The 24,289-nt window shown below is 44.4% G+C and overlaps 1 protein-coding gene across 27 annotated transcripts in view; it reads left to right on the top strand.

The window, feature by feature from the left end:
* The window catches only part of KIAA1217 (KIAA1217 ortholog), a 324,087-nt gene that overhangs the window by 287,951 nt on the left and 11,847 nt on the right, over nt 1-24,289 (top strand). For 23 of the 27 annotated variants that reach the window (XM_022580507.3, XM_022580506.3, XM_089906403.1 and 20 more), the window contains 7 exons: nt 3,586-3,761; nt 7,718-7,848; nt 8,351-8,498; nt 11,007-11,436; nt 13,840-14,023; nt 15,795-15,958; nt 16,731-16,892. In XM_022580507.3, the coding sequence (XP_022436215.2) occupies nt 3,586-3,761; nt 7,718-7,848; nt 8,351-8,498; nt 11,007-11,436; nt 13,840-14,023; nt 15,795-15,958; nt 16,731-16,892 (1,395 nt within the window). The remainder of the gene's footprint in view (nt 1-3,585; nt 3,762-7,717; nt 7,849-8,350; nt 8,499-11,006; nt 11,437-13,839; nt 14,024-15,794; nt 15,959-16,730; nt 16,893-24,289) is intronic. The other 4 variants (XM_089906415.1, XM_022580504.3, XM_089906401.1 and 1 more) reach the window with 2 other exon arrangements.

Genomic DNA, 24,289 nt, shown 5'->3' with positions numbered 1-24,289 from the left:
TCAAATATGTGTTGGGAACCTACTGTGTGCCAGAAACTGCTTGTGGCTGGGAATAAAGCAGACATTGCTATGTCGTAATGTGTCTAGCAGATGGCGATTGGAAAATTACTGGGTTGAATTTGAAAGACCCAGTTCTCATGCTGATTCTGCCCCCCCTACAACTGCTGAGTGACTCTTAACAAGTATCCTAACTTCTCAGGGCCTCACTTCTCCCATCTTTCAAATTTTAAGAATTTGAAATATTCTAGCAATAATTTCTGGCTTCATAGCCACTGTCAGTATCCACTGCTGATTGGACCGTAACTGCATTGGAGCTCGTCTGTGAGACTTGGGCGGGAGGGTTAGGTGTAGAGGGCCGTGCGGCACAGTGACATCATCTATCCATTCCTGAGCCCTCCTCCTAGACCACAGCGCTCACCCTTGGCGGCACATCCGAATCATCTAAGGGGTTTAAAAAATTCTCAGTGCCAAGGCTGCATCTCAGACCGGTTAGAATCTTTCAGGGATGGACCTCGCATCAGTCCTTTTTGGACACATTTAATTGTCTTCTTATTTGTGCCTTACGTATCCATTACCATTCACCCTCAACCCCCAAAGGAGATAGGTCTGTGGGACCAGACACATGGCATTGAACTTGAGCGTACCATTTTGATAACAGCTGATGTTACTGTGTGTGTTTAACAACTGCAGTCAGAGCAAGCCAGGGCATGCGCACTGAGCTCGAGGCGTAGCTGAGCCCATGGGTCACCCCACGTCTCTACCATCCGGGAAGGAACTTTGGATACTCCACTGTCTGTTATTACCAACATTATTGCTTAACTCAGTTCACGCATTCAACAGATATTTATCGAATGCCGGCCACGTGCCAGGCACGTGTGTCCTGGAGACTCTGTGGAGAGCAGAAATTAACCAGGTAGAGGGAGTAGCACATGCAAAGTCCTCGTGGCAGAAAGGAGGTTGGGCAATCAGAAGAACTGAAAGGATGGTCCTGTGGCTAGAGCAGAGACAGTGCCAGCTGCACGTGGTGCAAGGAGGCTGGCGATGTGGGAAAGTGCCCGCCTGCCCGACACCTTGTGGGCAGAGCTGTAGCTGCAGAGAGCATGCGGGGAAGTCGCCGTCTGTGCATCGTCTCCAAACGTGTTGCCTTTCAGCAGTAGACTGTCTTTAAGACCTTAATAAAAAGATATTACTAGCAAGAACAGTGTGAGACCACGATCATGAGTCATACAGAGGAGGTAACCCAAGGGCAGCACATTTTTATTTGCTTCCCTCCCAGACAGACCAGCAGGTCCCGCCCCCAGGGTGATGCCCCCTGATAACAACAGGTCATCTGCACCGAGAGCTCAGTTTGTGCCGGGCATGACTGCAAGCACTTTATTGCCTCTCGAAGCTCCATTACCAGTCTGTGAGATAGGAACTATTACTATCCCTTTTTCTGTTTTGGAGAGACACAGGGAGATTAATACATACGAACGCATTTCGTTCCAAGAGTGCGTTCATAAGTCCAGTTTGTTTGTAAGTCCAAGAAAGTTAGCCTAGGTACCCAACTAACACAATCGGCTATATAATACTGTACTATAATAGGTTTATAATACATTTCACACAAATAATACATTAAAAACAAAAATTTTTTAAAAATAAATTTTTTTTTTTTTTGCGGTACGTGGGCCTCTCACTGCTGTGGCCTCTCCCGTTGCGGAGCACAGGCTCCGGACGCGCAGGCTCAGCGGCCATGGCTCACGGGCCCAGCCAATCAGCGGCATGTGGGATCTTCCCGGACTGGGGCCCGAACCCGCGTCCCCTGCATCGGCAGGCGGACTCTCAACCACTGCGCCACCAGGGAAGCCCAAAGAAAACATTTTTTTTTTCAAAGAAAACATTAATCTTACAGTACAGTACCCTGAAAAGTGCAGTGGTCCAGTACAACAGTTGGCATACAGGGGCACGTCCGCATCTTTGAAAGTTCACAACTTGAAGATTTGTGTGTAGGGGACTTACTGTAACATAATCACACTAATTTTCCACTAAGTGGGAAAACTCGGAAATGAACCCAGGCAGTGTCTCTCTGGATGGCCACTTGATCGTGGTGCCATGTTGATGTTCGAACATGATGGTGGTTTTGCTTGAGTGGTTCGTGTTGAAACGTTTTATTTTATTCAGAGAAAATGGAAGCCATGATGAGGTTTCAAGTGGGTAGTAGGAAACACGGTCAGATGGTATTTCCGCTCTGTTTGCACAGATGATGGACAGTTGACAGAGGCATCATTATCCCTATGAGGTGATACACAGTGCACGAAACCAGATAATGAAGAAAACAATAACAGCTAATTGAAATTTCAGGGGAACTTTAGATAATATAATAGGTATAATATAATTACTGGTTTTGAGGCTGATTGAATGAACTCACTTGATGCATGTGCTGTCAGAAAATTGTCCTGCCCCAGGAAAGCACTTAACGCCTTGTTGGAAACAGGACTCAAGTGTTTGGCTAGATTGTTGTGAAGCGTGGATTCAAACTCACACATCCTATAGTCTGGGGTGAGAAACAAGAGTGCTCTGGAAACTACATGGAAAATTATATGGAAATTGTGGTCTTATGTATGCAAGCGAGCTACGTATAATCCAGGGAAATTAGTTAATTGCCAAGAGCCTTGGGCTCGTCTGGAAATGATCATTGCCACCGTCAACATCAAGTTCTGTGTTTTGGGAGTTTTTTATTTTATTTTTTTATTGAAGTATAGTTGATTTAAAGTGTTGTGCCCATCTCTGCTGTACAGCAAAGCGACTCAGTTATACACACACACACATTCTTTTTTTAATAAATTCTTTTCCATTATGATTTATCACAGGATATTGAATATAGTTCCCTGTGCTCGACAGTAGGACCTTGTTGTTTATCCATCCTGTATATAATATTGAATAGTTTACATCTACTAATCCCAAACCCCCAGTCCTTCCCTCTGCCACATCCTCAAGTACTGTGTTTTGATGGTCTGTGATTACAGGGCATTTGGTCCATGGACCCATTAACAAGAGGGATACAGATTCTCTTTTAACTGATACGCTGAAATAGTCCACACTCTAATCAACTTTCGTTGAGTACCTTTCTGTACCAAACAGTATCTCATTTAATTTTCAGAATAGCCCTGGCAAAAGAAGTGAATCCCCATCCTTAGAGATAAGGAATGTGCCCAAAGTCTCTCAGTGCATCCGGGAGAGGGTGTAGGGTTTGCTCCAAAGTCAGCTTGGCTCCACAGCTGGTACTCTTGGCTCTCCCTAGGAAAACATGTCAGTGAGACTTTACACCCATTACCAGGATGCACTACCAGCGTATAGAAAGGACCCTATTTTTTTTGGCAGACAGGGACGTGGAGGTCTGGTTGTCAGTTGACTGCTAAAACTTGGACGTTGGCTGAAGCTGCAAGATTATATACGGTCTGTGCTCCCTTCCCTCTCTCACTGAAATAAAGAGAGATTCAACTGTGGGGATGTTTATCCAAACCCGCGCCTGGAGCCTGTCAGGCACCCCGGCAGCCCCGTGGCAGCCCTCAGAGCCAACGGAGGGTGGTTTCTTTTGTCCAACAGCTGCAGAACCAGGAGCTGCTGAGGGCGCTGATGAGGAAGGCTGAGCAGGAAATCAACAGCAAAGTGATTGAAACGTTGAAGAGACTGGAGGACCCTGTGCAGCGACAGCGGGTCCTGGTGGAACAGGAGAGGCAGAAGTACCTGCACGAGGAGGAAAAGGTTGTCCGGAAGTTGTGGTGAGTGTGGTCCCTTTTTGCATGCTTAGCTGCTCAACCTGGAAGGCAAGCCTGTCTTTGCCAAGGAGGAGGCACTTCCTAGACGGTGTTCCGAGCCTCTTTCTTTATTGAGCACCTACTGTGTACAGTTAGAGTTCTGCTGGTTCTGGGTATCCACGGACACTTAGCTAGTGCCCCTCCATCCAGGCCCAGGAAATTCAACAATCCTTGGGAGTCTGAGCTAGTCTCTTTATTTATTTATTTTTTTAATTATATATATTTTTTGCGGTACGCGGGCCTCTCACCGTTGTGGCCTCTCCCGTTGCGGAGCACAGGCTCCGGACGCGCAGGCTCAGCGGCCATGGCTCACGGGCCCAGCCGCCCCGCGGCACGTGGGATCCTCCCGGACCGGGGCACGAGCCCGCGTCCCCTGTATCGGCAGGCGGACTCTCAACCACTGCGCCACCAGGGAAGCCCTGAGCTAGTCTCTTTAAAGCCGGAGCATCACACTGTTCTACAGGGCTTGGCAACGCCTAAAATTAAAAGGGGCCAGTTGCAGAATCCAATGATAAATGGGAAGTCTGCATTTAGTCTCAATAAATTAAAACTAATAGCCAAAAACACAGCGCCAAAGTTATCCTCCTATTATTCAACGGTAGTTAAAATCACAAAAGAAGAATTTAAATGTAAAGTATGTTTGATCCAGAATGAAAGATGCTTCCTTGAATGTTACCCATCTTCTGTGAGGTTCTTATTGAAAGCATCCATCAAGTCCCACTATTGAAATGAGCAGAGTTTTATCATGCCTCAGTCACTGGGGCAGGCCCATATTTTATGTTAATGTATGTTTTGTTATGCGATGAAGATTTATCATAGAACAATTTCACCTTTTAGTATAATGAATAATCATTTGCGAGCGTTCTTCTAGTGTTGGTATTTTTTTTGAGTTTCATAAAGCCTTTTTTTTAAATTATTTTTTAAATGTTTTATACAGTTTTTAAAGGTTATACTCCATTTATAGTTATTACAAAATATTGGCTTTATTCCCCATGTTGTGCAGTACATCCTTGTACCCTATCTTTCACCCACTAGTTTGTACCTCTTACTCCCCGACCCTTACATTCCCCCCTCCCCGCCTCACTGGTAACCACTAGTTTGTTCTTTGTATCTGTGAGCCTGTTTCTTTTCTGTTATATCCACTAGTTAGTTGTATTTTTTAGATTCCACCTATAAGTGATATCATACAGTACTTGTCTTTCTCTGACTTGTTTCACTTAGCATAATGCCCTCCAAGTCCATCCATGTTGCTGCAAATGGCAAAATTTTCACTCTTTTTTATGGCTGAGTAGTATTCCATTGTATGTAGGCAATTCTATTGTCTCTTGGAAAGCTTAAACCTCCCAAAATGGGACTGTGAGGGAGCAGCTTCCAAATTCTTTTCATGACCAGAATCACCAGAAGCCAACAACATGATGGAGAGTACTATGCTCTATCACCTATTTGATATTTGAGGTGTAGCTTATGGCACCTCATATGCCAACCCAATGTGCCTGATTAAAATTAGAATACCCCTCTCAGTAGCAGTCTAGAGGAAGAAATCAGTTTGAGTTATTATTTTCCTGAAGAAGAGAATTTGACGATCGTGCATCATCTCAAGAGTAGCCTCTGGGGCTTCCCTGGTGGCACAGTGGTTGAGAGTCCGCCTGCCGATGCAGGGGACACGGGTTCGTGCCCCGGTCCGGGAAGATCCCACATGCCACGGAGTGGCTGGGCCCGTGAGCCATGGCCGCTGGGCCTGCGCATCTGGACCTGTGCGCTGCAATGGGAGAGGCCACAACAGTGAGAGGCCCGCGTACCACAAAAAAAAGAGCAGCCTCTAAATTTTTATTTAGTTCATGCCTTTATAGACAGTTAATCACCCACCATGAGGTAAAAAGGGTATTATTTGTCTGAAACATTTCTGTGACAGCCCGATTGTCTACAACTACATCTCAAGGTTCTTCTTGAAAAGTTCTTTTAAAAAAACATAGCCTTTTAATATTTTTATAGAATTGCCAATTATTTTTCCTTCCAGCTTAATTGAGATGTAATTGTCATACATCACTGTAAGAGTTTAAGTACAGCATAATGATTTGACTTACACACATCTTGCAACTATGGCCACAGTAAGTTTAGTGAACATCCATCATCTCATAAAGATACAAAATTAAAGAAATAGAAAAAAACATTTTTTCCTTCTGATAAGAACTCAGGATTTCCTCTCTTAACAGCTTTCATATATAACCTACAGCAGTGCTAATTATATTTATCGTGTTGTACATTACACCCCCGAGTACTTATTTATATTATAACTGGAAGTTTGTACTTTTCTCAACCTGCTGCCTACCCGGGGACACTCAAGGCTCTGGCAGTGGACTAGATGTTCGCTTACTGCCACCTAGTGGTTCTTCAAATCAAAGCTCTTTTCCTGTTTCTTTAAGAGGGGTTTTTCTGTTGTTGGATTTACAGGCAAACTGCAAGGATGCACCCCATCTAGGGTGGGGTTATTAATGGGCCAAGGCGACAGGATGTTATTATTGGTGTGTTTGTCTGTTGAAGTAGGAGACCTTAATTTAGTTCTATTGGAACTGGCAGTACCCTAAGAGGTGTGTGTAAGTGTGTGCACACACACCCCAGAAATCAGATCTGTGATCATTTCTTCTCTTTGTAGCCTGGAGAGGACACTCAATCCTTACTGACAGGACAATTGGTATAAACCAGAGGTTCTCGGTCAGGGGCAAGTTCGTTCCCCTCCCCTAAGGACATTTAACAGTGCCTGCCGACATTCTTGTTTGTCACAAGTAGGGGAGGTTGCTACCGGCATCTGTCATCAATGGGCGTTGAATTTTGTCAAAAGCTTTTTCTGCATGTATTGAGAGGATCATATGTTTTTATTCTTCAGTTTGTTAATGCGGTGTATCACACTGATTGATGTGTGGATACTGAAGAATCCTTGCATCCCTGGGATACATTCCACTTGATCATGGTGTATGATCCTTTTAATGTGCTGTTGGATTCGGTTGGCTAGTATTTTTTGTTTGCTGAGGATTTTTGCATCTATATTCATCAGTGATATTGGCCTGTAGTTTTCTTTTTTGTGGTATCTTTGCCTGGATTTGGTAGCAGGGAGTGGCCTCATAGAATGAGTCTGGGAGTGTTCCTTCCTCTGCAATTTTTGAAATAGTTTCAGAGGGATAGGTGTTAACTCTTCTCTAAATGTTTGATAGAATTCACCTGTGAAGCCATCTGGTCCTGGACTTTTGTTGGAAGATTTTTAATCACAGATTCAATTTCAGTGCTTGTGATTGGTCTGTTCATATTTTCTGTTTCTTCCTGGTTCAGTCTTGGAAGGTTGTACCTTTGTAAGAATTTGTCCCTCTTCTAGGTTGTCCAATTTGTTGGCATATAGTTGCTGCTCCTGGCATCTAGTGTGTCGAGGCCAGGGGCGCTGCTAAACATCCTGCAGTGCATAGGACAGGCCCCAACACACACAGAAAAGAATTACCTGAGCCCAAAGGCCAAGTGCCAAGGTTGAGAAGCCGGACCTAAAGCCGTCCGGGCTCCTCCTTCTGCCCCCTCTGTCCCTCTTTCTCCTCTGTCACATTGCAGAGTGCACCCACCCTCCCTTAGTTGGTATCAGCAACACTGAAAACGAAGAGTGGGTCCTTGGTCAGCCAGGCGGCCAACCTGGGCCTCCCCGTGGACAGCCCCGGGAAAACGGCCTCGCACCTGCCTCATACCACAGCAGAGTATCTTCAGCCAAACCAAGCTACTCCTGTACCAGCTGCTTCCATCGCCTCCGTGGGCGTGGAGGGAGCGGCCAGGACGCGGTGCAGGAGGGGAGGCCAGGCGGTGAGGCTCAGGGGTCCCTCTGCTCCTGCACTGTCCTTATTGAAGGCCCCAGCATTCACTCCATCTGTGGTTTGCGCTCCCCCCAGTGACCTGGAAGACTTCGTTGAAGATTTAAAGAAGGACTCTGCCTTGGCCAGCCGCGTGGTTACTCTAAAAGATGTGGAAGACGGGGCTTTCCTCCTGCACCAGGTGGGAGAGGCAGTAGCTTCCCTGAAAGGTGAGTGTCCTCCTTGCGGTGGGGTGGGGGGAGTCTGAAGCCTGTTTCCTGGGGTGTTTGAAAATCTATCAGACAGTGAAGGATTCATTCGTGCACACGGGCAGGTACTCACCCAACACCTCCGTGTGCCAGGCACTGTTCTGGGCACTTGGGATACATCACTGCCTGTCTTCTGGGAGCTGATACTTTAGTGGTGGCTGTAATATTTAGGACTGAATGACTCTTAAGACCCTTAAGTACAGTGCACCAGGCACCTGTACCAAATTCATTAAACACAACCCGAGGGCCGCGTGAGCTTATCCCAGACATACAGGCAGGAAATGAGGCCTGGGGCTCTGCCTTGGCCCAGGTCACGCTCGGCCCAACTCGGCCTCAAGGCACGTGAGCTGCCCTGTGGTGGGTGAACCCCGCGCTTCTCAGCCCTGTCCAGAGTCGGGGTCGGGACAGGGGGCTTGCTGCTCTGGCTTTTTCCTACAGCTCACCAGCTGCTCTTGGCCCGCAGGAGAATTTCCAACCTTACAAAACAAGATGCGAGCCATCCTGCGCATAGAAGTGGAGGCCGTGCGGTTTCTGAAGGAGGAGCCGCACAGGCTGGACAGTCTCCTACAGAGAGTGCGCGGCATGACCGACGCCCTGACCACGCTGCGCAGGTGACCGCGGCTTCCTGGGCTGGCGGGGGGCGGGGCTGGGGTGAGAACTGATAGTTTGACGCCAGACTTCTTGTTGGTTCTGATCTCACAGCCAGGCAGTCAGCCGTATTTGGACATTGTCTGCTCCAGCCCTGGTGGTGGTAGGTGTCAAGAATATAATAAACAGGAACCCTGCCCTTATAAAGCTTCCTTTCCCACGTGGGAAACAGACACGACTACCACGCATGAACCACTTCCCAGTCTTCCCAGTAGTGGCAGTCCTGAATTTTCCTTTTTTTTTTTTAAGTAGAACTTGGAAATTACAGAGATGTTACCCCTTAGATCTTGGACCAGATTTGAGAGCAGGTCACAAGCAGAATATAAATTCTTGGGGAGAATTTTAATCACTAATAATCTTTAATCACTATAATCGTTTGATCAGGTTTGTAGGAGAAATATGTTAAATGTGCAGTTGACTTTTAGATGAATTATTAACTATAAGGGAGCAAGTGAGATTTTTCTAGTAACAGTGACCTCAAAAGGAACCTCTTTTGAGATGCTAAGACTACAGAGCGCACTATAATCACCTGTGTAAGTTCCAGGATGCCAAAAATAATCTGAATTAGAACAACAAGAGGCCTCTTCCTGCAGAGACCTCGTCTGCCTGGGCACAGGAAGAGGTTGTACGTGAATTGCATTTTCTCACAGGTTCCCTCATTTAAAATTGCCAGAGTGAACTTTTCCTTCCCGTAGGATAAAAATATGTTCAAAGAATTCTTAATTACGCTCTTACCTAAATAATTACGCTCTTACCTAAATGTGGTAACCCACCCACAAAGCCTAAAGCAAACCATCCTTATTAAGTGTTTAAAGAGGGAGCAGCCTGGCTGGTAACGTTGCCCACCCTCCCTTCTCTTCCACGAAAAACAATTTTTAAAAAATTTTAGAGCCAGCACAGATGAAGCTCAGTATTTGTCTTATCTCCATCTAAAAAAAGATGGGATTGTGTGTCTTGAATGTTACAGGACTTTGTGTCCCATAAATGCTCGGTGGTGGGAATGATAGATAAAGCCAGTTAAGTAACTTTAACAATAAAAATAGCAGAAATATTAGCTGCTCATCACAGGCCTTTACACTATTAATCTTTCCTTGGTATCTTCCCGGTATAACATGCTGCACTCAGCACTGTGGAAGACACAAGAAGGAAGGTAGGAATATGCACGACCCCAAGGACAGGCACATGTCCTGGTGCCTGATAGAGAAGACAGAGCGGGTGGCAGTCACAGTTCAGAGCAACTTAGCGGCTTGGGAAGATGCTGAAGGGATTTGGTAGGTGTTGAATTTGAGGTGCTGGAAGGATAGCAAAACAGAGCTGCCCATGAGGCACTTAGAGTTAAGGGAGTCCCTGCCTAAGTCGGAGGGAGAGAGGGAGGAGAGGTTTAGAGTTGGAAGTCGCCTTCATGAAGATGATTACTGAAAATGGAAGCGATGCCTATGATAGAATGAGAAGGAAAGGAAGAGAGAGACCCTTAGGGATTTGGGATTGAAGGGACGGGGTAGGTAAAGAGCAAAAGAAACAAGTGAGTGGAGAAGGAGACAATGTCTTCTTTCCAATCAAAAAAAAAAAAGCATTTTGCTAAGAAGGGAAGGAGGGACTAATTAAAAATTATGGGTCGAGTGCCATGTGTGACAGAGTCTCCCATGTAACTACATTGATCGTAGCACCCAGCCCTGAGGAAGACATTGAACAGCACTGTCACCGTCACTATTATAATCTCCAGAAAAGTATCTGAGGCTCACAAAGGTGAAGTTCCCGGCCTTACAGAGCTAGAACATGGCAGAACTGATACTCAAACACAAGCCTGTCTGACCCCGAAGGTCATGTCTTTGCCGCTGGACCATGGGTGGAGGTGGACAGACAGAATCAATGACCCCGCCCCCCGAGCAGAGGAGGACTAACCCGGCGGTTAGACTCAAAGTCACTCGTGATGTTGCAGAAAGGCTGGTCAAGTCCAGGTGGGGCAGCCAGATGGCACCAGGCTGAGCTGTAGGAAGAGCAAAGCAAAAGGAACTGGCATATAAACCACCCTCCCAAGACGTGGAGCAGTGAAAGGAGGAGAGAATGGAGGGTTTAGGAAGCTTTGGGTTAGAACCGAGCATCTACGAGAGCTGCCCAGGCCTGGATGGGGTGCAGGAGTTACTGTTAGAATCATGTGGCCACTTGATGTCACCACCCCCCAAACAGTGACAGGATTGCATCAGTCTGGACAGAACAGTGCACGTGGAAAGGGAAAGACAGACCATGTCCTGAGGGAAAAAGTAGGAAAGCAGCTGCCGGAGATAAGGAGGAGGCAATTAGGTTGCTATGGGAACCCTCAACTCTAAGCTGCTAGTCCGGGTTTTAGAATCTTAATTTTGCAACACAATCGTGCCTGGCTTTGGGATGACACAGCACTCAAGCATACCATACAACTAAAATGCACGTTACCTAGCTCACCAGTTCATGCTGCTGTGCGTGGTTTCTCCCAGGCATGTCACTGATGGGCTCTTGAAGGGCACAGATGCAGCCCAGGCCGCACAGTATGTCGTGATGGAAAAGGCCACGGCCGCAGAAGTCCTGAAGGCCCAGGAGGAGGCTCCCCGCGCCTCGGGCCAGCCCCTCCCCGGTGCGGGCGTCCCCGGCGACGTGAAGTCGGAAGTGGTGCCCTTGACGGTTCACCACGCTCAGAGCTCTCCTGTGGTCATCCAGCCGTCCCAGCTCTCCTCCGCGCTGCTGAACCCTGCCCAGCACTTGCCAGGGGGGCCCGGGCCTCACCCGGCCAGCCCTCCCGCTGTCACACAGGAGGTGACCTCAGCTCTGCAGTCCCCGCAGATGCCCGGGAATGGTTCCTCCGTGCAGAGCCTGTTCATGGACGAAATCCACAGTGTGAGTGCCAAGAACAGGGCAGTGTCTATCGAGGTAGAGTCCTATTTCCATTTTTCGTAATTCCATAAAGGAGGAAAGGATGTGGTCCTTTCCTTCCAAGAGTGTGGTTGTGGAGATAATGCATATATGTATCAAAGATATATTTTTACCAAAAATATATATAACTTGCTATTTTAATAACTTTCTATTTTATATACATATCAGTTTTTTTAAACTGTAAATGGGTTTCAATGGCCAGGTTGGGAGAGAGGCCATCAGATTTCAGACGAGGCTCAGGCACCCGACCTGTAGGAAGGTGAGGCAGTGGTGTGCTGTTGAACAACCGGCATTCTGATGGGAGAAGCCTCATTTGTACTGTCTGCCAGTTTCTGTGGTGCAAAGACTCCCACCATTGCTGACATCAGTGACCATGCTGGTGGGAAGAAGGGTGACAGTCAGCCCTCCCGAGCCAGTGTGAGCTGGGAAGGGTTTGCCAGTGACCTTGAAAATGAAGTAGAATCTGGGTAAGCAGAGGGTGGTAAGAACATTCTAGGATAGAGGGATCCTGGGGCAAAGGCTGGACCTTGGATAAACCAGTTTAAGTGGAACAAGAAAGAGGAGCTAAGGCTGGCAAAACAGGCTGGAAGCTGGTTTGGGGCAGCTTACTCACCATTCCCATGGGGCCAAGGTTCATTTCATGGGTATCAGAGAAATGCTGTAGCTTGGACCAGTGATAAAAAAAATGGCATCTTCAGAAAATTAATCTGGAAACAATATGCAGAATAGATTAAGGTAGTGGGTCTCGAATTAAGGGTGCAGGATAGGAAGTTGTTACAGAAGTCTCAGAAGGAAGGAGAAAGAAGGTCTCAAGGTCACACAACATGGAGAGAAAACTTGCTGTGTTCGTAAATATTCTTTTCAAGAGCTGGTGTAGGTGCTCAAGCAGCACATTGCGTTTCCCTGGCTCTCTCCTTCCTCTTCCCTAAAATGTTTCCTCCACTCATTACTGTGTCCTTAGCCACCTGGTCCTAAGCATTCCTGCCTCTCTTGCAAGTCAGCAGCAGCAAACTCTGGTTTCAGGAGGAGATGGACCTCTTAAAACCACTAAGGCCACAGTCATGGCCACTGGGCCTCTGAACACTAGGTAGCTCCCCTCTGCTCCAGAGTCAGTGGCTGTGCCCCCTAATCCAAGTTAGCTGCTTACAAAATGCATAAGATGGGGTGGAGTGTGATTGGCTGATGATGATTCTGCCTATCAGAGTCAGGGAGGGGACCAAAAACATGGTTGCTCCTGAAAAGTAGTGGATTCACCACTTCAAACATCTCTACATTTAAAGGATGTCAGTAGGATGATTCTTTTATTTAAAAAATGTCTATGGAGAACCCACTAGGCATAGTTACCATTGTTACATGTATATTTTAAGTAAGTTTTGATGGCACACTTACAAGTCATCTCTGAAATGCTCTGATCCACGATAAGGAGGCCTGAGTCTTCCTGACAGCTCTGCTACGGAGCTTCATTCACTCAAAAGATGTTACTGAGTCCTAGTATGTGCCTGGCCTTCACAGGCTCTGGGGTTGGCAGTGAACAGAAGGGACCAAGCCCCGGCTCTGGTGATAATAAATGCTACGAAGGAAAACTAGAGGAGGATAAGGATGGTGACAGTGGTGGCTGTTACTCATAGAGAGTGAATCTCGGGCAGATCCTTCGTCTCACTGGGCCCCAGTGTTCTCGCATGTAAAATAGATTGATTGCGTGATCTCCTGGGTCTTCTCCAACCCTGACATTATGGGGTTCCACTAATCCTGGTGCTCATTTCCACTCTATCCTCCTGGAATGATTAATGTGGCATCTCAAAATCACAGGAAAATGCTCTTTTAAAAAATGTACGGGTATTTAAAAATGCATTTTATATATTTCTCCCTCCTGTAGAACCTGATGGAGCTTAGAGATATCTCAATAGCCCCTCATTTTGTAAACAGGAGAATGTGACCCAGAAGATCATACAGCAATTCTTTGACAGCAGTGGAACTAAGACATAGGATTAGTGAGTGTTTTGGTGTTTGTTTCTGTTTCTTTGAACATCTCCTCTACAACGGAAACTCAGTGTAGAAAAACAAAACCTTAGTTATGGGATACACGCCTTTGAACGCGTATATCCCTGTGTCCCTGCCGTGAGTGCTGGCGAGTATGTAGTAAGTGCTCAGTAATAAGTGAATGAATGAATGGTTGGGTTTCTGAGCTTGCTCCTCTGTGAATGAATACCACTTGGGCTTCAGTGGCAGCCCGTTTAAAACATGTAGCAGACAGCACAAGGGTCAGGTTTGTCTGATGTGCAGAAGTGTCCCTGGACACAGAAACCAGAGCATCACTTTACCAACACTTCAACTGTGTTATACTTCCTCCCACCCCGACATGCAATCTCAAAACTTTCTTTACTTGCTGTTGTCCTTCAGAAAGCAGAAAGGAAATGGGAAGAGAAAAGGCAAAATCTGGACCACTATAACGGAAAAGAGTTTGAGAAGCTCCTAGAAGAAGCCCAGGCCAATATTATGAAGTCAATTCCAAACCTGGAGATGCCGCCAGCCTCGGGCCCACAGCCAAAGGGCGATGCTCCAGTGGACAAGCTAGAACCTTCAGGTAGGGCGCTACCAGAGCTTTGTGGGCTGCTCACCCTCGGGTCAGTGTGGTGCCACCCACATAGGCACAATCTCTCACTTCCTAAAAACCTTATAAAGTAAAAGAAAAAAAATTAATTGGAAAAACAAGCCCCAGGTGTCCCTAGAGCCTCCCTACTAGTTTTTGTTGTTTTATTGACTACTACTTTTTAGTTATAAACATAGTAGGGAAACTGTGTTCTGCACTAGGAATCTAGAACAATGCTCACTAAGGAAAAATGTAGCTCCCCAGTTTCTGCCTTTCCTACGAATTTATGACCCTTCACAGCACCAGCTGGGAGAATATGAGACCTGCGTTTAAATTGAGAGGTTTTTCTTAGAAAACGTCAGCTTTTATAGGGATATTAGATCACAAGGAGAAATCGCATTTTTTAAATCAAAATTATTAGATGGTATATTTAATCAACCGAAACTATGGAAATTAAGCATCAGTGTGTCAATAATAATACAAAAAAGCTGTTAAAAAACTTAACCTGCTAAATCTTCAACCAGTTACAAACCGTGTGCCTTATTCTCATCTTAAAATTACGGACAGCATATCTCAAGTTGGTCAAAGAGGGAGCCTTTGTCATTACACATGAGAGGGAGACCAGAGCCCACCTCCAGGGCCCATCAGCCTGTGCCCGTCCCCAGAGGCAGCCATCCCGAGGCCAAGCTGCTGGCCTAGGACAAGACACATGTCCCAGTGGTGCTGGTGCCCTGTAACCTGGCACCCTCTACATAAGACAGGGACCGCCCACTACAAATAATCACTGGCTTGTCACCCTGATGACTTAGCCAAATCTTCATTACAACTTTCAGCAGGAAGTCCTCAAGCACCTCCTCTAAACAACTCTGTTTCAGTTGCTCAGAAAAGACACACACACTCCTGGGAGGCCAGGCAGGCCTGTGTGTCCCCAGAGTTGGGACAAAGGCCAGCTGGAAGCTCTGACCCCGAATTTCTTGTTTTACCACTTTTGTGAGCTCTTAGATAGAGTGTTGGTAAAAGGCTGAAGTGAAGAATGTTGGTAAAGGGCAGGAGTGAAGCTCTTTCCATTTTGAGAGAGAAATGCCGTTTGGGGGGCATTTTTCTGGGGAAAGCTCAGCAGACAGCTTCATCTCCCAACCTTTGGTGTTAATACTGATTTGTAATTCTCTCATTTCTGCATTTGCTGCCTCCTTTTCTTAGCAGAGAACCTTTTCTAACCACATAACCGTGACCAAAACGATCCACTTTCTCCCTGACTTGTCCACTGACACCTTCTGCCTCTGGCTCTTCCTGGGCCAGATTCTACTCTAACCTCCTCTCCTGCCAACACTGCTTTCCAGACTCAGGGATGAAGGCTCTGCAAGCCATGCAGGGAGCTCTGACCCTTCATCTCTCCAAGTAACACTCAACTTTTTGGGGTAACAAGAGATTTGTTTAATAATAATAGGTAATACTTGCATAGCATTTACTATAAGCCAAGCACTCTTCTAAATGCTTTATGTATATCAAGCCCGTTTGATCTTCACAACACCCTGGTGGAGATGATATTACTAGAATACCCATTTAACAGATGGGAAAACTGAGGCAGAGAGAGGTTAATTAACTTGTGCAGGGCCTTTCTGCTTAGGGCCTGTATTTTCAGTTGTTGCACTATGAAGAGAATAGAGAAATTTTTAAGTCAGATTGCATCAAGTTTCTAGAAATACATTGGACTTTCTGGATGTTATCTCGAAAGATGATTTTGCAATGACACACTGTTTTCCAGAAGACTCTCCAAATTCAGAACAGGACTTGGACAAGCTGGGGGCTAAGTCCCCGCCTCGTCCTCCCCCACCTCCACGGAGGAGCTACCTGCCAGGATCGGGGCTCACCACCACGAGATCCGGCGATGTGGTCTACACCAGCAGGAAGGAGAATGCCACCACAAAGGTCTGATGGGTGAAGCCCTGGTAAACTGTCTCTGGGTTCAGATGCTGCCCTTAGACAAAGTCTTCTCTGTTCTCATTTAGAACATAAAAAGTAGTGAGGCAGAGAAGAGAAGTAGAGAATAAACTAGGTCTCCAAGGAAGCGCCATTGAACTAGGTGGCACTGTGTTCCAAGGTGACACTGAACTAGGCTCTCAGGCACCTTTAAGACATGTGTAAGGAATGACCATTGCACAAAATTGCACACATGGGAAAATGTCAGCCAGTGCTATAGGACTAGACTCAGCACCAGGAGTTTTAGCCTTACTTGACTTTTAACTGTCTGTGAAATGCAAATCACCAGCTACTTCCCCAGCAAAGCACACTAAGATTGAAAACGGGGGCCTGAGGGGTAAGCAAAAGAAAGATCATCCTACAAAGGTAACTGAGATTAGCTAACAGAGTTGTGGGAGTCTTCAGAAAGAGGTTCAGAGAGCTTTAACTTCCACTTAACCTGGCAAGTTTTGTCATGTATGTTCAATGTAAAATACAATTTCCAAGGAGGGCCTTTCTTAAAGGCACTGAAGTTACAGTCTTATTATAATTCTTCAATCCGTTTGCCAAAATGATACCTTGGGCAAAGAAAAACCCAAACTAAATGCAAGTAGACAAATTTGAAGAGCTAGGAAGCCAGTGCACCAGGCAGTGAGAGAACGTGTATTCTTTTGTGCTCTGTCCCTCTTTTGCCAGCACCTGGGGGTGTTAAGCCAGTATCTGTGGTTTGCCTCTTTCTCAGGCAAGCAGTGAAGATGCTGGACCAAGCCTGCAGGCTAGAGCCACAAAGTGTCCAGCAGAGGAGCCTGCTTCAGCCTGGGCCCCGTCACCACCACCTGTCACTACTTCCTCCTTAAAGGATGAGGAGGAAGAAGAAGGAGACAAAATCATGGCAGAACTCCAGGTATGTGGATGCAGTAACTGACGTGGCCGCCTGCCCTTCCCATCCGGGACTCTGGCTGCGTCTGACGCCAGTTTATTAGCTAGAGAGGGCTGGGGAAGAGCCCCATGCCCCTGGGCCATGTAAGCTGCATCTCTGGCCTTGGCCTCCACTTTTCCAAGGTGGCACTGAACTAGGCTCTCAGGCGCCTTTAAGACATGTGTAAGGAATGACCATTGCACAAACAACTCAGAAAGTTTATACCAAAAAATCAATCCCAAGCTTTCCTAGCTCTGGCTGCTAGGATTGCCTTTCCTTTCCTTTCTTTCAGTGTGAAAATAGTCCCTGCTTCATTTTAAAAGCACTTAAGATGGGGATTAGAAATACCAGCCATTGTCCTGTCTTCCCAAGGACTGAGTAAAGCCCCCTTCAAGTGGTGTCCCCTTCTTTGGCTTTAATTCTTAGAATGACAGGCCTGGAATCATGTGGCCATCTGTCCTCCATACCAAGTTTCCAGTCAGTATCAATGTCATCTTTTCAGGGATTCCAAAAAGCTTAATAATTTTGTTTCCCGTCTTCTTTGTTCTATTTGAGAAATGATACTTTACTTTTAGATTTTTATGTGTTAATTGCCACAGTCTACTCCTAGGACTAAGGAGGGGGTACAAGGCTACACCCAAAGCTCATCCCACATTCAGATCATGGTGTGAATCTGCCCTAGGTGTACATTCTAAGAACTCGTCTAGACGACAGTCTGTTCATAAAGTATTTCATTTTGATCCATGAATTAACGTAGGATATTTTGCTGATTTGATGGTCAGGTCACAACCTCCTTCGGGCTCCAGCACATGTTCACTAAGGTACCGATGATCTTGTGCAGGCCCAGGGATCTGCCTTCTTCATTTGGAGGAGGGAGAACATTCTGACCATGTCACTTCCACCTCAGCTCTTCTGCTCTGCTTCCCATGGAAGTAATTGCCAACATTAAGCGCCTTGGGTTTTCCAGGGAAAACAGGGCTGCTGGTTTACTTGTCACATGCGTGAGCCCTGTCCAGCCCTATTAAAACTCAGACTGGCCTGAGACATCGCCTCCATCAAACAGTTTGGTCAGAGAATTTCATTCATAGGAACCATAGATTTATAAAGTTACTGACTCATGGAACAGTTGAGAGCATGGAGGCCTCCATCAGTTTATCCACTGAGGGCCCTCTGACTAAGACACTGGTACATCAGGGCTACATGTTGCTGGGCGTTGGTGCTTCTCCTAAGATGTGTAGGCAGATGCTGGGGCCATTCATTGTAGGATTTGCCCCCAAATTATGGTATAAGTAACAAATATGGAGGGAGAAAGAACGAGATAGTGGAGTAGAAGGACGTCAGCTCACCTCTCACAAAAACACCAAAATCACAACTGACTGCTGAACAACCATCAACAAAAAAGACTGGAACCTACCAAAAAAAGATATACTACATCCAAAGATAAAGAAGCCACAACGAGACGGAAGGAGGGGCGCAATCACGACAAAGTCAAATCCCATACCCACTTGGTGGGCGACACACAAACTGGAAAATAATTATAGTGCAGAGGGTCTCCCACAAAAGTGAGAGCTCTGAGCCCCACATCAGGCTCCCCAGCCTGGGGGTCTAGAATTGGGAGGAGGAGACCCCAGAGCATTGGGCTTTGAAGGCCAGTGGGGCTTGGTCGCAGGAACTCCACAGGACTGGGGGAAATGGAAACTTCATTCTTGGAGGGCACACACAAGGTCTTGTGCCCTCTGGAACCCAGGGCACACCTATGTGCAGTGACTTCATAGGAGCCTGGGCCAGACCTACCTGCTAGTCTTGGAGGGTCTCCTGGAGAGGTTGGGGGGCAGCTGTGGCTCACTGTGGGGTCAAAGACACTGGTGGGGGCATACTGGGAAGTACTCGTTGGTGTGAGCTCCCTGGGGGGCTTCCATTTTTACCTGCCCCACCTGACAGCCTGTAGGCTCCAGTGCTGGGATGCCTCAGGCCAAACAACCAACAGGGTGGGAACACAGCCCTAGCCCAAAGCCACCTCTAAACACACCCCTTGACATTTTCAGAGACCTCTGGGACAAGATTAGGTGCACCAACATTTGCATTATAGGGGTCCCTGAAGGAGAAGAGAGAGAAAGGGCTCGAGAAAATATTTGAAGAGAGAATAGCTAAAAACCTCCCTAACGTGGGAAAGGAAACAGCCACCCAAGTCCAGGAAGCACAGAGTCCCAGGCAGGATAAACCCAAGGAGGAGCACACACCAAGGCACACATTAATCAAACTGACAAAAAGACAAAGAGAAAATACTAAATGCAACAAGGGAAAAAGCAACAAGTAACATACAATGGAATCCCCATAAGGTTATAAACTGATTTTTTCAGCAGAAACTCTGCAGGCTATAAAGAAGTGGCATGATATATCAATATTTAAAGTGATGAAAGGGAAAAACCTACAACTAATATTACCCAGCAAGGCTCTCACTCAGATTTGACAGAGAAATCAAAAACTTTACAGACAAAAAGCTAAGAGAATTCAGCACCACTAGACCAGCTTTGTAACAAATGCTAAATGAACTTCTCTAGGTGAAAAAGAAAAGGCCACAACTAGAAACAAGAAAATTACAAATGGTAAAGCTCACCAGTAAAGGCAGGAAATCATTCACACACAAATGTGATATCAAAACCAGCAGTCGTGAGAAGAGGAGAGTACAAGTGCAGGATACTAGAAATACATTTGAAATTAAAAGACCAGCAACTTAAAAACACTCATATATATTATACAGACTGCTATATCAAAACCTCATAGTAACCGCAAACTGAAAATCTACGATACACACAAAAAAGAAAAAGGAATCTAAACACAACACTAAAGTTAGTCATCAAATCACAAGAGAACAAAAGGAAGAGAAGAAAAAAGACCTACAAAAACAAATCCAAAACAATTAACAAAATGACAGTAAGAATATACATATCTATAATTACCCTAAATGTAAACAAATTAAATGCTCCAAACAAAAGATACAGACTGGCTGAATGGATACAAAAACAAGACCCTTATATATGTTGTCTGCAAGAGACCCACTTCAGATCTAGGGACACATACAGACTGAGACTGAGGGGATGGAAAAAGGTATTCCATGGAAATAGAAATCAAAAGAAAGCTGGAGTAGCAATTCTCATATCAGACAAAATAGACTTTAAAGGACTGTTTATAAGAGACAAAGAAGGACACTACATAATGATCAAGGGATCAGTCCAACAATTGTAAATATATATGCACCCAACATAGGAGCATCTCAATAGATAAGGCAAATGCTAACAGCCATAAAAGGAGAATTCAGCAGTAACACAATAATAGTGGGGGACTCTAACACCCTACTTACAGCAATGGACAGATCATCCAGACAGAAAATCAATAAGGACACACAAGCCTTAAATGACACATTAGAGCAGATGGACTTAATTGGTATTTATAGAGCATTCCATTCAAAAGCAGCAGAATACACATTCTTTTCAAGTGCATGCAGAACATTTTCCAGGATCACACAGTGGACCACAAAGCGAGCCTCGGTAAATTTAAGAAAATTGAAATTGTTTCAAGCACCTTTTCTGACCACAGTGCTATGAGATTAGAAATCAACTACAAGGAAAAGAAAAAAAACCCACAAACATGCGGAGGCCAAACAATATGCTACTAAACAACCAATGGATCACTGAAGAAATCAGAGGAAATCAAAAATACCTAGAAAAAACAACCCAATCCAAAAATGGGCAGAAGACCTAAATAGACATTTCTCTGAAGAAGACATACAGACTGCCAACAGACACATGAAAGAATGCTCAACATCATTAATCATTAGAGAAATGCAAATCAAAACTACAATGAGGTGTCACCTCACACCAGTCAGAGTGGCCATCACCAAAAAATCTACAAACAGTAAATCCTGGAGAGGGTGTGAAGAAAAGGGAACCCTCTTGCACTGTTGGTGGGAATGTAGATTGATACCGCCACTATGGAGAACAGTATGGAGATTCCTTAAAAAGCTGAAAATAGAACTACCATACGACCCAGCAACCCCACTACTGGGCATATACCCTGAGAAAACCATAATTCAAAAAGAGTCACATACCACAATGTTCATTGCAGCTCTATTTACAGTAGCCAGGACATGGACGCAACCTAAGTGTCCATCGACAGATGAATGGATAAAGAAGATGCGGCACATATATACAATGGAATATTACTCAGTCATAAAAAGAAACGAAATTGTTATTTGTGGTGAGGTTGGTGGACCTAGAGTCTGTCATACAGAGTGTAGTAAGTCATAAAGAGAAAGACAAATACTGTATGCTAACACATATATATGGAATCTAAAAAAAAAAAAGGCATGAAGAACCTAGGGGTAGGACAGGAATAAAGACGCAGACCTACTAGAGAATGGACTTGAGGACACAGGGAGGGGGAAGGGTAAGCTGGGACAAAGTGAGAGAGTTTCATGGACATATATACACTACCAAATGTCAAACCTATAGCTAGTGGGAAGCAGCCACATAGCACAGGGAGATCAGCTAGGTGCTTTGTGACCACCTAGAGGGGTGGGATAGGGAGGGTGGGAGGGAGGGAGATGCAAGAGGGAAGAGATAAGGGGATATATGTGTATGTATAGCTGATTCACTTTGTTATAAAGCAGAAACTAACACACCATTGTAAAGCAATTACACTCCAATAAAGATGTTTTAAAAAAAATACCTAGAGACATGAAAATGAAAACAGGACGATGCAAAACCTATGAGACATAGCAAAAGCAGTTCAAAGGGGAAGTATATAGCAATATAATCTTACCTCAGGAAAAAAACCTCTCAGACAACATAACCTTACACCTAAAACAACTAGACAAAGAACAGACAAAACCCAAAGTTAGTAGAAGGAAAAAAATCGTAAAGATCAGAGCAGAAATAAATGAAATAGAGACAAAGAAAGCAATAGAAAAGATCAATGAAACTAAAAGTTGGTTCTCTGAAAAGATAAACAAATTGATAAACCTTTAGCCAGACTCATCAAGAAAAAAAGGGAGAGGGCTCAAACCAACAAAATTAGAAGTGAAAAAGGAGAAGTTACAACGGACACCACAGAAATACAAAGGATAATAAGAGATTACTACAAGCGACTATATGCCAATAAAATGGACAACCTAGAAGAAATGGACTGAACCAGGAAGAAATAGAAAATATGAACAGACCAGTCACAAGTACTGAAATTGAAACTGTGATTTAAAAACTCCCAACACACAAAAATCCAGGACCAGATGGCTTCACAGGCAAATTCTATCAAACATTTAGAGAAGAGTTAACACCTGTCCTTCTCAAACTATTCCAAAAGATTGCAGAGGAAGGAATGCTCCCAAACTCGTTCTTTGTGGCCACTATCACCCTGATACCGAAACCAGACAAAGATATCACTAAAAGAGAAAACTGATGAACATAGACGCAAAAATCCTCAACAGAATACTAGCAGACCAAATACGACAATGCATTAAAAGGATCATACACCATGATCAAGTGGGATTTATCCCAGGGATGCAAGAATTTTTCAGTATCTGCAAATCAATCAGTGTGATGCACCACATCAACAAACTGAAGAATAAAAACCATGTGATCCTCTCAATAGATGCAGAAAAAGCTTTCAACAAAATTCAACACCGCTTTATGATAAAAACTCTCCAGAAAGTGGGCATAGAGGGAACCTACCTCAACATAATAAAGGCCATATATGACAAACCCACAGCTAACATCAACAGTGAAAAGCTGAAAGCATTTCCTCTAAGATCAGGAACAAGACACGGATGTTCACACTCGCCACTTTTATTCAACGTAGTCTTAGAAGTCCTAGCCATGGCAATCAGAGAAGAAAAAGAAATGAAAGGAATCCAAATTGGAAAAGAAGAAGTAATACTGTCACTGTCTGTAGATGACATGACACTATACACTGAAAATCCTAAAGATGCTGCCTGAAAACTATCATAGCTCATCGATGAATTCAGTAAAGTTGCAGGACATAAAATTAATACACAGAAATCTGTTGCATTCCTATACACTAACAATGAAAGATCAGAAAAAGAAATGAAGGAAACAATCCCATTTACCATCGCATCAAAAAGAATTAAATACCTAGAAATAAACCTACCCAAGGAGGCAAAAGACCTGTACTCTAAAAACTGTAAGACGCTGATGAAAGAAATCGAAGATGATGCAAACAGATGGAAGGATATACCATGTTCTTGGATTGGAAGAATCAGTATTCTCAAAATGACTATACTACCCAAGCCAATCTCCAGATGCAATGCAATCCCTATCCAACTACCAATGGCATTTTTCACAGAACAAAAAAAAATTTTTTAATTTATATGGAAACACAAAAGACCCTGAATAGTCAATGCAAGCTTGAGAAAGAAAAATGGAGCTGGAGGCATCAGGCTCCCTGACTTCAGACAGTACTACAGAGCTACAGTAATCAAAACAGTATGGTGCTGGCACAAAACGAGAAATATATTCAATAGACCAATGGAACAGGATAGAAAGCCCAGAAATAAACCCATGCACCTATGGTCAGTTAATCTTCGACCAAGGAGGCAAGAATATACAATGGAGAAAAGACAGCCTCTTCAATAAGTGGTGCTGGGAAAACTAGACAGCTACATGTAAGATAATGAAATTAGAACATTCTCTTACACCACACACAAAAATATATTTAAAATGGATTAAAGACCTAAATGTAACACTGGATACTATAAAACCCTTAGAGGAGAACATAGGCAGAACACTCTGACACAAATTGTAGCAATATCTTTTTGGATTCACCTCCTAGAGTAATGAAAATAAAAACAAGAATAAACAAATGGAACCTAATTAAACTTAAAAGCTTTTGCACAGCAAAGGAAACCATAAACAAAATGAAAAGACAACCTACAGAATGGGAGAAAATATTTGCAAACGAAGCAACCAACAAGGGATTAATCTCCAAAATATATAAACAGCTCATGCAGCTCACTATCAAAAAAAAAAAAAACCAGCTCAATCAAAAAATGGGCAGAAACATTAAAAAGAATAATGCCTTTTGCAGCAACATGGATGGACATAGAGATTATCATATTAAGTGAAGTAAGTCAGACAGAGAAAGACAAATATCCTGATATCACACACACACAAATTCCAAAATCCCACCAGGGTATTTACTGTTGCTTTCTTTCTCCAACAAGTAGTTATTTTCTTTAATTGATTAATTATTAGTGATGTCTTAATAAAGATTAATGAACACATAATAGTATTTATTGTAAACTCTACATTTATTTAAAAAAAAAAAAAAAAACAATGGGCAGAAGATCTAAATAGACATTTCTCCAAAGA

Source organism: Delphinapterus leucas, chromosome 2, assembly GCF_059928025.1.
Source record: "Delphinapterus leucas isolate spDelLeu-1000000601 "Yukka" chromosome 2, BTC_Dleu_Yukka2, whole genome shotgun sequence".
In the NCBI taxonomy this organism is placed as follows: Eukaryota; Metazoa; Chordata; class Mammalia; order Artiodactyla; family Monodontidae; genus Delphinapterus; species Delphinapterus leucas.
The sequence above is the reverse complement of the archived record's forward strand: the minus strand, read 5'-3'. Positions and strand labels throughout refer to the sequence as shown.